The sequence below is a fragment of the Anomaloglossus baeobatrachus genome, chromosome 1, assembly GCF_048569485.1.
Source record: "Anomaloglossus baeobatrachus isolate aAnoBae1 chromosome 1, aAnoBae1.hap1, whole genome shotgun sequence".
Lineage (NCBI taxonomy): Eukaryota > Metazoa > Chordata > Amphibia > Anura > Aromobatidae > Anomaloglossus > Anomaloglossus baeobatrachus.
This window is the reverse complement of record NC_134353.1, coordinates 289,290,069-289,305,406: the sequence shown is the minus strand read 5'-3', so window position 1 is coordinate 289,305,406 and position 15,338 is coordinate 289,290,069. Positions and strand designations below refer to the sequence as shown.

General features: G+C 44.0%; 1 protein-coding gene across 1 annotated transcript in view; it reads right to left on the bottom strand.

Moving 5' to 3' along the window:
- DNAJB14 (DnaJ heat shock protein family (Hsp40) member B14) overlaps positions 1 to 15,338 on the bottom strand; it is a 45,098-nt gene that overhangs the window by 18,335 nt on the left and 11,425 nt on the right. Inside the window, 3 exon segments of the mRNA XM_075350773.1 lie at positions 6,496 to 6,681; positions 9,424 to 9,569; positions 12,390 to 12,555. Coding sequence (XP_075206888.1) covers positions 6,496 to 6,681; positions 9,424 to 9,569; positions 12,390 to 12,555 — 498 coding nt within the window.

The following is a 15,338-nucleotide window of genomic DNA, read 5'->3' as shown; positions in this document are numbered from 1 at the left end:
ATTTTACTAGTCCCTCTAGAGGACTTTAAGGATCAGCAGTCTGATATCTTGTTCATTTCTGTTGATCAGAGCTGCACAGCTCTGATCAGCAGAAATCCAGCGTTCCTGTGATAGTCAGCACTCTGTCTGCTCGCACAGGAAATGCACCATGATAGCGACATGAGTCATCACATGACCCTGAGCTACCATGGCAACCATCGGCTCCCTGTGATCGCGTTATGGGGCCTCCAATGGCGCCAGGGAAAGGCGATTTCCCTGCCGCGGCCAATTATATTGTGCTGTCAAATTTTGACAGCGCAATCTAAAGGGTTAACAGGTGCAGATGCATTGCGGATCCAACCGCACCTGTTAGCTGCACATGTCTGCTGTTCAAATAAGCAGACATGTGCAGGGCTCACCGCCGACTCACCGCACCAGCCAGCAGTGATCACCCCGACATGATTTAGGACGTACCGGTACGTCCTCGGTCATGAAGGGGTTAAAATCTTGCCACAGATTCAGGTTTTCCTCAAGGATTGCACTTTCTTTAGCGTCATCCATTTTCTCAACCCTGATCAGCAGGGACAGGGAAGCTGAAGAAAAGCATCTCAACAGCATGATGCTGCCACCACCATGTGTGATGGTAGAGCTTGTTTTCATGGTGATGTGTAATGTGAGTTTTCTTCCGCCACACATAGCATTTTGCATTTAGCCTTAGGCTCCTTTCACATTGCGTTTTACCTTCCGCTCACAGGTCCCGTCGGAGCATCTGTCCGAACCGCCCCTCCCCCACTCTGCAAAGCGTGTTCCGGACGTATGTGCCCGACAGGGCCATTCACTGTTATGGAGCGCACTGCGTTAGCGTGTGCTCTGTTTTGTGCCATTTTTTGCATATATACGTTTCTGCAGACGGACACCCGAACGTAGTGTCCGGCAGAAACGTATATATATAATCATCCTTAACACTAGAAGTCCCAGAGAGGAGTCATTTAACATTTCTACCAACCATTGGAACCCTATGGAGCTCGAATTTCTGGAACTACTAGTGTTAAAGGGAAGGTGTCGTGTTTTTTTATTTTTGTATTAATAATAGTGATTATGACATCAATTATTTTTAATACAAAATTAAACTCACTGTTTATTTATTCTATTTTTATTGAAACACTGGGGGCTGCCATCTTGGATCCGTGTGTAACAACAGTTACAGCATTTATGGCAGCGCCCTGGGCATTGGATCTCAGTGTCGCGATCCGACCCCTAGACTTAACATGGAGAGCTCCTTGCTGTGACCTGCACACGCACCTTGGGCTGTCCAGATCACAGTAGAGGGAAGAGATCGGCGCCATCATTGTGCAGCTCACAGCGTATGCTGTGTACTGCACTTTCCCAGTCACCCAGGATGTGGTATCGGCGCCGGGCTGCCACCACTCTGCCCGCCACTCTCCCCTCCGCCGCTGCCCCCCGCTCTCATGTGCTCACTTCGGGCCTCCGTTTCTCAGCTCAGCAGAGCACAGCATACTGAGGAGCCTGGTATACACAGGCGGGCGGCAGAGCATTGCATGCGGGCGTGTGGCAGAGCATTGCTGGACTGGGGCGTGCAGAGCAGGGCTGTGGAGTCGGTAAGCCAAACCTTCGACTCCGACTCCGACTCCTCAAATTCTCTTGCACCGACTCCGACTCCGGCTCCGACTCCGACTCCTACATATATTGCTTATAGTTAGGTGAAAAATTTATTGTAGTACATGAATATGTGTATGTGAACATCAGACATTTAATAATTTTTATGATACAATAATCAAGATATTTGGATAGAACATAAAATATATTTATTGGAATACAACTTTAGAACACAAAAAACTGTAATAAATTGTAAATATGTAATACACTATGTAATATACAGTAGATTACATATATATCTTGTGTGTGTGTATATACACTGTATATATATATATATTATATATATTACATATTTACAATTTATTAGTTTTTTTGTGTTCTAAAGTTGTATTCCAATAAATATTTTATGTTCTATCCAAATATCTTGATTATTGTATCATAAAAACAATTAAATGTCTGATGTTCACATTGTACTACAATAAATTTTTCACTTAAATATAAGCATTATACTAAATGTTGTTATTTAGTAAAATATTCAGCACATTCTGCATTGCACTCCTGTCCCCAATTTATTATATATTTTAGGAGTCGGAGTCGGTGCATTTTATACCGACTCCGACTCCACCAAAATGAGCTCCGACTCCGACTCCGACTCCACGACTCCGACTCCGACTCCACAGCCCTGGTGCAGAGTGCTATGCAGCTGTCCTTGGTGACACTTTAGACATTAGGATCATTTTACGGTCACCATCAAAATGGCTCCGCACTGTGATCCTAAACTTCATCTTCCCTTATCCTTTTGGAAACCCTGAGAACAGGAGAATGGGAACATCACACACAGGAGAGCAGATTCTGCCCACTTTTACTGCAGCTGTAAGGCGAGCTAGTTCTACAGTAGTTATACAATAGGATTTCAGCAGCTGCTCCCCCTAGTGTTTTGAGTGGAAAATATCAAACTTAATTTTTTTTATATTTTGCTCAATTAAAAACAAATAATATTTAAACAAAACATTAATACTTTACTATTTTTCAGCTATTGAATTTTTTTTTTTATTTTTAACGACACCTTCTTTTTAAATATAGAAAGGTCCGATTAGCATTGCCAAAAAAACATTTCAAGAAGCCAGCCCAATTCTGTAAAAGCATTCTTTGGACAGATGAAACAAAGATCACCGTGCACCAGAATGATGGGAAGAAGAAAGTATGGAGAAGCCTTGAAATGGCTCATGATACAAAGCACACCACATCCTCTGTAACACATGGTGGAGGCAGTTGATGGCATGGGCATGCATGGCTTCCAATGACACTGGGTCACTAGTGTTTATTGAAGGTGTGACTGAAGACCAAAGCAACCGGATGAATTCTGAAGTGTACTGTGCTATACTTTCTGCTCAGATTCAACCAAATGCAGTAAGATTGATTGGATGGCATTTCACAGTACAGATCGATACTATTCGCGAATATTCGATGCGCAATGTAAGGCTATGGGAAACTCGAATAATTTCACGTTGGACCGAACGGCGAGCTGTGGTGACTGAGGAAAAGGCTGAAATGGATGGGAAAACGCAGAAACAGTATGGGCACACCCTATAGAAGGTGCCTGACTGCATTTCTGGTGTCTTGGAATAACGTGGTCAGAGCAGCACGCGGTTTTTACGTAGTCACCAGAACAGCTCGCAAACCAAATCGCTTTTTTGACAAACAGAACGCAGGTCTTTCGGTGTCTGTCTGTCTCTCCCTCTCCCCACCTCTCTTATACTCACCGATCACTGACTGATCACCGGCATGGCGCTGCACGGCTGGCACACTGCTCCGGCGGCTTCTCCTGCTTTTGAAAATGCCGGCTGCTCATTATTGTATCTCTTATTCCCTGCTTCCACCGCCCACCGGCGCCTATGATTGGTTGCATTCAGACGCGCCTCCACACTGAGTGACAGCTGTCTGACTGCAACCAATCACAGCCGCCAGTGGGCGAGTCTATGTTGTGCAGTAAAATAAATAAATTTATTAAAAAAAAAAAAAAAAAAAAAAATGGCGTGCGTTACCCCCAACTTTGGTACCAGCCAAAGTAAAGCCACACAGCTGAAGGCTGGTATTCTCAGGATAGGGAGCCCCCCAGCCTAAAAATATCATCCAGCAGCCACCCGGAATTGCCGCATCCATTAGATGCGACAGTCCCAGGACTCTACCCGGCTCATCCAGAATTGCCCTGGTGCGGTGGCAATCGGGGTAATAAGGAGTTAATGGCAGCCCATAGCTGCCACTAAGTCCTAGGTTAATCATCGCAGGCATCTATGAGACACCCCCCAATGATTAACCTGTAAGTGAAAGTAAATAAACACATACACCCAAAAAATCCTTTAGAATAAAAGACAAAAAAAACACCCTCTTTCACCACTTTATTAAAATCGTCAAATACCTCTTCAGGTCCGGCGTAATCCACACGAGGTGCCACAACACATCCAGCTCTTCTACAGGAGGCTGACAGGAGCGGCCGTAGAACACCGCCGCTTTCTGTCAGCTCCACGCAGCAACTGAAGTGAGTCGTGCGATCAGTGGTGACGTCACTCAGGTTACTCGCGGCCACAACTCTCAGGTGGAGGACTGCAGCTGGCCGCGGGTAACCTGAGTGACGGCACTGCTGTCGCTTGGCTCACTTCAGTCACTCAGGGGATTTGCAGTAACCGATGAGTCCTACACCTGTGATTGCAAATCAGGCCGCGGCACACACACAGAGCCGCACGATGACAATGAAGTCGGGTGATGTTCATTCTGATCCCGCAGCTCCGTCTCGCAGCCAGCCATGTTCTATGACAGGTGTGGGCAATTAATTTTCCCATGGGGCCGCATGAGATATTTTGATTGGTTTAGAGGGCCGGACTAATATAATTAACTCAGTTCTACCCAATATACTACATTACTACACCCCCTCCATATACTACACCTGTAATAAACTACATCACTACACCCCCATATACACCTGTATTATACTACACTACTATATACTACACCTGTAATATACTACATTACTACACCCCTATATACTACACCTGTATTATACTACACCACTATATAATACACCTGTAATATACTACATCATTACACCCCATATACACCTGTAATATACTACATCACTACACCCCCATATACTACACCTGTAATATACTACATCACTACACCCCTATATACATCTGTATTATACTACACCCCTATATACTACACCTGTAATATACTACACCCCCATATAATACACTTGTAATATACTACACCCCCATATAATACACCTGTAATATACTACAACCCATATACTACACCTGTAATATACTACACCCCTCATGTACTACACCTGTAATATACTACACCCCCATATAATACACTTGTAATATACTACACCCCCATATAATACACTTGTAATATACTACACCCCCATATAATACACCTGTAATATACTACAACCCATATACTACACCTGTAATATACTACACCCCCATATAATACACCTGTAATATACTACAACCCATATACTACACCTGTAATATACTACACCCCTCATGTACTACACCTCTAATATACTACACCCCCATATAGTACACCTGTAATATACTACATCACTATACCCCCATATACTACACCACTATATACAACACCCCCATATACTACACCCCTATATACTACACCTGTAATAAAACTACATCACTACACCCCATGTAAAACTCCACTATATACACAACACCATATACTACACCTGTAAAACTACACCACTACACCCCCAGTATTAGTCACCAGTCCCTCCCATTGTCCCCTCCTCAGCTTATTAGTCACTACTTACCTCTCCCTTGTTATCGTCCCCCTCCTCAGGCACCTCCGTACAGGCTCCCCGCTGTGCTGCTCCTTCTCCTGCCAGGCGGGAACTTTTGAAATGACACATGCAGCGCAGTACCCACGTCAGAGCGCACGCGCGTGTGTCGCAGAGAACGTGCCAGCAGGGAACAGAGGAGAGACTTCTGAGTTCCGCTGCCTGCACTGACTGTGCGGAGCTGCAGGATCTCTCCCTGCCCGGCACGCTGCAGCCCGGCTCCACTGCACCGGCTGAAGACGGGCGGGCCGGTCACATAGAGTAGGCAGGCCGGATGTGGCCCGCGGGCCGCCCCTTGCCCAGGTCTGTTCTATGAGGATGTAGCAGAGCCGAGTGGGACCGCACTGTCAAAAATGCATCCAAAATGCATTCACAACGTTTTCCCCCCCACAGTTCTTGCACCCAATGACACTATCGCAGTACAGTCACAGATACTGGCTGGTGAGTGGTATACACCCTTAAAGCAAATCTGCCACCAGGTTTTTGCTCGTCCATCTGAGAGGAGGATAATGTAGAGACGGAGAGCCCGTTTCCAGTGATCTGTCACTTACTGAGCTGTTTGCTGTCTTTTTGATAAAAAAAAATCAATGTTTTCTCTGCTGCAGATCTAGCAGTTATACAGAGCTCATGAATATGCTGGACTATCTAGCAGCACGCCATGTAGTCCTCTAATGATAATCTACTGCTGATTAAACAGTGATTTTAATCAAAACTGCGCTAATCAACCCATTACATGACACATTGCTGGAATCAGGATCTCTGCCCCTATGTTATGCTGCTCCCAGATTAGGTGGCAAAAACCTGGTGACAGATTCCGTTTAATGTGTACTACCCTACTTAATATGTCGGCATCTTATTCCAAAAGATAAGCTTGTACCTCATGTCACAGTTATTTCCTCCTAATTTTAGCTCTTACAATCGGGGCCTTGTTCATAGTGTTTGAATTGTTCATCAGTTTTTCACCATGTATTGTCTAAATTTGTTCAGGTGTACAATGCTGAGGTATATGCTGGCGCTATAAGCAAAGAGTAAGACAAACATACCTGATGGAAAACCTCCTCCAAAGAACATGTTAAACAGATCTTCTGGCGTTATATCGGCTTCAAATCCCCGGTGGTAGTCAAAGCCGCCGTTTCTGTGGTTGCTGTGCACGTTCTCCTCACTTCCAGTTAGGTCATATTGCTTGCGTTTCTCTGGATTGCTTAGTACTGCATATGCATTTCCAATCTCTATGGGAGAACACCAAGTAATCCATTAGTCCACTACAAAAGCACACGTCACCGTGGACCACTTAATAAGCAGCCCAGTACACACATCAAGACAGATAGGTGTAATTCAAGCTTTTCTAATGACATTCCTATATGCCTCTGTCACATGATAACTAGCCTGAATTACAGTACAAGCCTTTATGTAAAATATTGGTGTTACCAAATGGTTACATACACTGAATAATGATGGCCATATGCGACTATTCCTCCTTCCTAATATGCCCGTGACGTACCTCCTATAAGAACATAGAATTCAGGCATGTTGAAATCAAACATGCCGGATCCTTTGTTACCCTAACATTAGACCTTGGTAAGAGTCAGGACACCTCCAGTAACTGGCTGAATTGACAGCCAGCCAATCTAATGTGTATCGCCAGCTTTAAATTAGTTGTTCCTTTCATGAAGGGTTAATTCCTGGCTGCAACCTGTTCTAAAGAAAAACCTCATTGTCCTCACCTTCCCCGAGTAACCCGGCAAGTCATGACACTGATCCCAGTGGTGTCTTGCATTAGATGCGGCGCTGACGTCAAAGTGACGACAGCCAATCAGTAAGCTCAGCGGATTGATTGGGGCAGTCTACATACAACGCCCCACTCAGTACCACTGAGCTTACAGATTGGCAGTGACTGTGGCGCTGTTGGTCCGTTGACAATGTCGCAGCCTGACACCAGGAGCAGAGACAGACTCAACGCTGAACCCAGGGACGCTGCCTAAAACATGCAAACAGTATTAGAGAATCAGTAGATTGAGGGCTTGTCAGGTCTTTTGATAAAAATCTGCAGACACATAATGGCTGCAGACTTTCGAATTCTGACAGCGTGCAGAACTCATGCTGTCAAGATTCACCAGTATTACCGGCGAGAAATAGCAGTCAAGTGCCCGATGACGTGCCGACTAGACATGCTCAGCTTCTTACAATTCACTTGTATTGAGAGAAGCCAAACACGTCTAGTCCGAATGCGACTGGACGTCTACAAATTGCATACTTAAAATCACGTGACCGCCCACTCTCACCAGCAATATCAGTGACTCCTGACAGTGTGCGCATCACATATTGTAAGGATTCAGAAGTCAGTCACATTGAGTGACTTCAGACTTATCAGAAGAAAATGTTAACACAAACTGCAGCTGGGGAAGATGGGTAGTCCAAAATCATAAAAACCTTTTATGTTAGCCACTTTATACAGATGTATCAGATTCAGCATCTGTGAGTGTTTATAATGTGACCACACACCAATCAGAAAATTAATCATACATAAGACTATTGAGTCAGTTAATAATGAATGCAATTCTATCCAGTCCTCATATGCCCACTACTACCTTCACTGTAAATAAGAAAAACATACGCACGTCACAGGACAGCCTTGAGTGCAAGATAATAAGCTCAGGAGATGGTAATCAGTGTGTGGGTAGCATGGAAACGGACACAACCTGCATGAGCGACGCTCAGCAATATCACAGTGCTAGGATATGTCCACACAGAGTCATGAGCTTCAATATACCGTATTTTTCGGACTATAAAACGCACCCCTTTTTTTTAGAGGAGGAAAAAAAATTAAAAGTAAAAAAATGTGGTCATGACACACTGTTATGAGGGGGGTGGGTCTGCTGCTGACGCTGTTAATATCCTCAAATTCTGTACTCCTATCCCCCATTCTGGGCCCCTTCCAGGTAGACATGGCCCCCATCATGGAATTTGTATGTTCTCCATCCTTATGTGTGTGAGCCTCCAACCTGGTGTGTGTGTGCATATGTGTATACTAAATGTATTTATTGCCTTAATTTTACAGATGTGATGCTCACCTAACTTTGTTTGGTCCTTCCTCTGCACTAGAAGCAAAGTCTCCCATATCTCGAGGACCTGCAGTGATGTAATGTAGAGGCGGGGCACTGAGCTGTTCTGTGCTGCTCTGGCCCAGCCCTCTTCATTACATCACTGCAGGTCCTGCTGTTACGGGAGACTTTGCTTCTAGTGCAGAGGTAGGATCAAAATGAAAGCAATGTGAGCACTCAGCACAGAGACTGCGGGCTGTGCTGTGCTGTGATGGTATGCCAAGCTCTGGCCCGGACACTGCAGTAATCTGCACTTTCTCCGGGCCAGACATGACTGCAGCGGCACCTTGCTCCTGCCTTGTAAACAGCGGACACACAGTCTCCGCAGCCGCTGCAGGAAGTCGGCGGCTGGAGCTCCCACATGTGTTCGCTGTTTACATTAAACAGGTATTGATTTGCTGCTGCTCACACCCGTTTCTAGTCACTGACTGCAGAAAGAGGTGGGCGGGGGAGCAGCTAATGAATATTCCTTTACTTTAAGTAGCGGACACATGTGGTTTCTCCAGCCGCCGGCTTCCTGCAGCAGCGACCCTCCCTGCCTCCTGTGATCCCACTACATAGCGCTGACTCCCCACAGCTCCCTACCCCGCAGGTACCCCGTTTTGACATTCAGACCATAAGATGCACCCCACACTTTCATTCGAAATTTGGAGGAAAAAAAGTGTGTCTTATGGTCCGAAAAATACGGTATACTGCGCTGTTTGATTTCTACAAGAATGGAAAACACCCAGCTAGTATTTTATAGATGCTACTGTGAGGGACAATTTGATGCTTGCACAGAGGCTCTGCATTACAGGGCTCTCAGGAAACAGATCATGGGATTAGAAAATGATGATGCCCATGCAGACTGACCACACCAGCCGCACTTACTCTTAAACGCCTCCGTGGCTCCTGGAGCATGATTTTTATCTGGATGAAACTTGAGTGCAAGTTTCCGATACGCTTTCTTCAAGTCCTCCTCTCCTGCATCCTTACTCACTCCCAGCACCTCATAATATGTTTTACAGCACTTTATCCTGCAAAAGAAACGCAAGGTAGACATATCAGAACCCAAGGAATGACCTTCAGGCTTTTGTAATGAATGATGGCAGCAGGGCACAGTGGCTAATGCTGAATAACACCTACACAACACGCTTGCAGACTATGACAATATTTACTATCACTCTGTAGGAGAGACTTATTCCAGATTTGACATCTGCAGTGGAGTCTCAGCAGTTGTGTGATGGCCTCATAATAATAGAAAAGCTGTCATGCTCCGGTCAGGAGACACACGATCAGGCCGTGTATTGTAGCCTGAGATCGGAATGAATGGAGCAGAGGTGCACATGATCAACAACCACTCCACTCATACAGGGCTCTTCAGAGACCCGATTCTCAGATGAGAGGGGTCCAGTGGTTGACTCCCAGAGGTTAAGAAGTTACCACTAATGTATGCATAGGAAATAACCTCTAAAAATGCAATAATATAGACAGTGCCTATGCTCCCTCTAGGATTTAGATCTGTTTATATAGCGGGATCCTAGATTAAAAGATAACTTGTCAGTAGGATTTTACATCCTAAGCTAATTAAATTTAAGTAGCCCTAAGACAAGTCCTGCAATACCTTTACATGGCCAATCCATTCCTCCGTTACTGAGAAATCAGTGTTTAAATTGGCATGTCAATAAGGCTGAAAAGCTCTATGTAAAACGGAAGTCTCTGTCACTCCAGCTCTATTTCCAACCCAGCGCTGCCAGCTCCTACTTAACTGACTGCTCCCTGAAGTCACACAGAATAGAGGCTGTCAGTCAAGCAGAAGGAGGCGGTGCTGGGTGAGAGATAGAGCTGGAGTGACAGAGGCTACAGAACTACAATAGTCATTTGCATATCAATCCAAACGCAGATTTCTCAGTAATGGAGAAACGGACTGGCCATGTAAAGGGACTGCTGAACTTGCCTTTGAACGAGATAAATGTGCATATAGTTTGAAGGTGAAATCCTGCCAACAGATTCCCTTTAAAATAATAAAAATAAAATACTTGGTTAAATTTGTTTAACAAGTCTAAAAATTTAGGATCTAAAGAATATATTTTTGGGTTACATTTACGAGGGGCTGCTGATAAGTTTTTGGCTTTACACAGAAAGAAACGAGATAGGATGATGAAACTTTACACTTATTCCACATACTCTCCACTGATGTGAACACACTTCTTACATCGGTATTCCAAGTTCTGTAAGCCTAGCAAAAAGAAGGATTTTGGTTGTGCTTTAAACCAGCCATCCGTAGCAGCCATGGCATCAGAAATGGTGTGAACTTTGGTACCCTTGAGGTGTTTCTTCAGGTTGGGAAACAGATGATAGTCAGAGGGAGCTATATCTGGTGAATAAGGTGGGTGGCCAACCATCTGGAAGCCCAGCTCTGCCAGTTTTGCCGTGATTGCTTGTGCAGTGTGAGCGGAGGCGTTGTCTTGCAGTAACAAGATTCCTTTGGACAGCTTGCCGTACCTTTTGGCCTTCAGAGCTGCCATCAATTGGTCCAAAAGTTCAATGTAATAACTTGCATTGATGATGGAACCCTTTTGAAGGTAGTCCACTAGCAGCACGCCCTCCTTATCCCAGAACACAGACGTCATCACCTTAGTGGCTGATTTTTGCACCCTGAACTTCTTTGGACGAAGAGAACCACTGTGCCTCTACTCTTGACTTGTCCTTGTTTTCAGGGTCATACAAATAAATCCAGATCTCACCCATAGTGACCAGTCGATCCATGAAGTTCTTATCAGTCTGGAAACGCTGACAAATGGACCAGGACGTTTTCACTCGCATGCTTCTCTGATCTGTTGTCAAACATTTGGGGACCCACTTTTCAGATAGCTTCCTCATGTCCAAATGTTCATGGATAATGACACAAACATGTTCACAGGAAATCCCCATGATGTCTGCTATTGCTTTAGCTGAAATTCGTTGATTCTCCAGTATGAGGTTGTGCACAGCATTGACGATCCCCGGACCATCAACCACTCTCGGTCGTCCAGGACATTCCTCATCATTGATGCTGAAGTAGCCAGTTTTAAATATGGCAACCCAGTTCTTAAATGAAATGAAGGGCATTGATCCCAAATGTCTGCGAGATATCACCATGAATATCCTTTGCGGACCTTCCTTGCAAAAACAAGCATTTTATCACTCCTCTGCTCTCAGTTGCTGTGAATATCGCGTTAGACTCGACCATTTTGTTCTCCCACGTGCGTAGAACAAAATTTTGAACATATTAGGCACGTAAGACTTTCATGTAATGTAATATTTGTTACCATAGAAACAAAAAAAGATCACAAAGCCAAATACTTATCAGCAGCCCCTTGTACCAGCATTTTAATCACTATACGGAGTCCTGCGTGCGTACCTACACTTTACAAACATTCATATCATGTTGATTTCTGATGCAGTCATTTATTTACTGACATGTGACAAGCATGTGACATATTGAGTGTTTGTAGTCACCCCTCTCCATACAGGGCAGGGGGTGCTATACACCTGGCACCTGCCTCTAAGGATATGTACACACATCGCTAACAAAACACTCAAAAGAATGAACAAATTTATGTATGAAAAAAAAAAAAAAAAAAAAACTTCCTCTTTGTATATTCAGGCTTATGAGCATCTATTAGCAGCCTCAGGTTTCCATACCCAGCATGTAAAAATCAGTCATATGAAGCCTTTGGGGGTTAGGTTGACTGATAAATAAAATAAAAAAAAAAAAAAAGTTATAACTCTTAAAGGAAAGAAAAAAAAAATTATGAAAAATCTCTCAGATGACAAGGGGACAAGACATGGCTAAATCTTATTACTCCGCATACCTTTTCACACCGTCCACCTGGTCCTTTGTAAAACTTTTGCCACCATCGCCCGTGGCACTGTCCTTCTCTGCACTGGTTTTATTTTGTTCCACCCCATTCGGCATTTTTCCACACTTTGGTCCATTCGCCGTCGTTTCTTCAAGCTTTTCAAGCCTTACTAGCAGCTCTTATAAGAACATAGTAAAGAAAAGAAGAAAATCACTGGTGAGCATAAAAAAAAAATAAATTATCACTTCATACATTATAATGCAAAATTATCTGGCATAATGAGAATTACATTTCTAGGTCCTTTTTACAGTAAATGGCCATTTGATTTCTAGCGGTCATATTATATATAAATCCCATCAGCCCAGAACAAGCATTTCTGACTACAATGCAGCAGCACGCAGGTAGAGGAATGCGCGATCACTAAGAAGGGCGATTTGTGACCCTATAGTTACTGTACAGAGATGTAATAGTGTGTGCCCTCATCTCCCCAGTAATCGTTTTGTTACTGGTTCCTATTCACTGGCCCGTCCTGGGTTCTAATCTCCTTCCTCCTCAACAGGTTATCTATTTAGATGTATAGTTTCCTTTTTTCCCCCTCTAACTTTAATCATTCCTCAATTGCAAGTTTAATCATTCCTATCGATTTAAGCATCTCTATGGGCGTTATGTAATTGCCATACATTTTGGGCCCTTACAAAGCCATTATTGTCATGTTTGAAACACGTCGTGTTAAAAACAAAAAACCTTTATCGTCGTCATCATCATCAAAGAGATGGTTTACTCCAGCAGCGCAGCATATTTAACGTATTTTATTCAACTATCCAATACCAAATAGGGGGACCCTCTGCCTCCAGTAATGGAGGTTTAGCTATGTGTGTGAGAATCACTGGAAATAGAGAGCTGCACAATAATAGGCTCCAGTATACTCCTGTATATTTCACACACACACACAAAAAAGAAAGTACCGTATTTTTCCCTTTATAAGACGCACTTTTAGTAGGGGGTGCGTCTTATAAACCGAATATGCGGGGGGGGGGGGGTGTATACATACATATATATTATATATACATACATATATACATATATATACACACACACACACACACACACACATACATATATATATATATATACACACATATATACATACATATACATATATACACACACATATATACATATACATATATACATACATATACATATATACATATGTATATATAATATATATGTATACACCCCCCCCCGCATATTCATACATACTAATATATATATATATATATATATATATATATATATATATATATATATATATACACACACACACACACACACACACACACACACACACACACACACACACACACACACACACACACATATATACTATATATTATATATACACACACACACACTGCAGGGTCCGCTCTGGCTGGAGCCATGCTGGGGGCAGGTGACAGCTGCGAGCAGCAGCGTTTGATCTCCTGCTCCCGCTCATATAATATGCACAGCCGCTGTCCAGCAATGTGGTGCTGAAACTGCATCACGCTGAGGGGCTGGGGCAGCAGGGCATATTATATCTGCCTGTGCTCCCTTTTCACATGATCCCCCCCCTGTGTTAGATATGGCCCCCGTGCTGCTGCCCATAGTAAAATAAAAAAGCTTTACTTACCTCCAGCGCTGATCTCCCGTCTCCTGCTGCTGCTGTCTGTGATAAGGCACGCAGAGATGATATCACTGTGCTGTGCCGATCACATGACCGGCAGCAAGAACCAGGAAGTAAGAAAGCCGGAGCTCAACTGCGAGGTGGGAGACACGAGAAGGGACAGCGCTGAGAAGGTAAGGAAAGAGTGTTTTATTTTATTATGGGCAGCAGCATGGGGGCATATCTAACACAGGGGAGATGTGCCATCTATAGTGGCCATGGGCAGCACACATGGGGGGCATATCTAACACAGGGGAGATGTGCCATCTATAGGGGCCATGGGCAGCACACATGGGGGCCATATCAAACACAGGGGAGGTGTACCATCTATAGGGGCCATGGGCAGCACAGGGGGACGTGTCCCAGCACAAGGGGGCTATATTCAATATAAGGGGGCCATATCCAGATTAAGGGGGGCTAATTTTAGGATGGGGGGCTATGAGGGACATATACCCTATATGATTTGTTAGACGGACACTGGCATTATAAGATGGACCCCATTTAACATTAAAAAAAAAAAATCTCTTTTCCTTCACCAAATTTGGGGGTGTGTCTTATAATCAGGTGCGTCTTATAAAGCGAAAAATACGGTAATTCAAAGAAAGTCGACATCACCTGCTTTATCGTCGTTAATGCCTTATTCCTGAATTGTGAAAGCTTACCGGTGGATGTATATTTTTTAATACAACAGGAAGACCATGTTCATAACTAGCCAGGTTTTTATAGTGAGAGTTTTAATTTGTAACTAATGATAGGCAAATCTAGTCCAGATCTGTGGGGGCTTTAAAAGTACCAGAGCGCCGGGCGGGTAATGATCTGGGTACAGCAGCCCAGGTAATAAAATATAATATATTTAAAAAAAAAAAAAAAAAAAGAAAGGAATAAAGCAGGCACGCCATACTTACAGTCTCCGGGGAGGCTGTTACTGCTTCCGGGGCCACTCATTAGCTTCACATATTCATGGCTTCTCCTGCCCACCGGCAGTCCTGGCGTCTGATTGGTTGCAGTCAGACAGCACCCCCAGCCTGTGTGACAGCGTGTCTGTCTGCTTTCAATCAGAAACGCTGTGTGTGCGTCTATATTGGTGTAAAAATAAATTTAAAAAATTGGCGTAGGGTTCCCCCATATTATAATTCCCAACACAGATAAAACATACGGCTACAGGCTGCAGCCTCCAGCAGCAACCAGAGACGTGTGAACTGTCGGTGGGCGGGGGAAGCAGTGAATATGTATTAAGGGTAATGAGCGACCCCGGA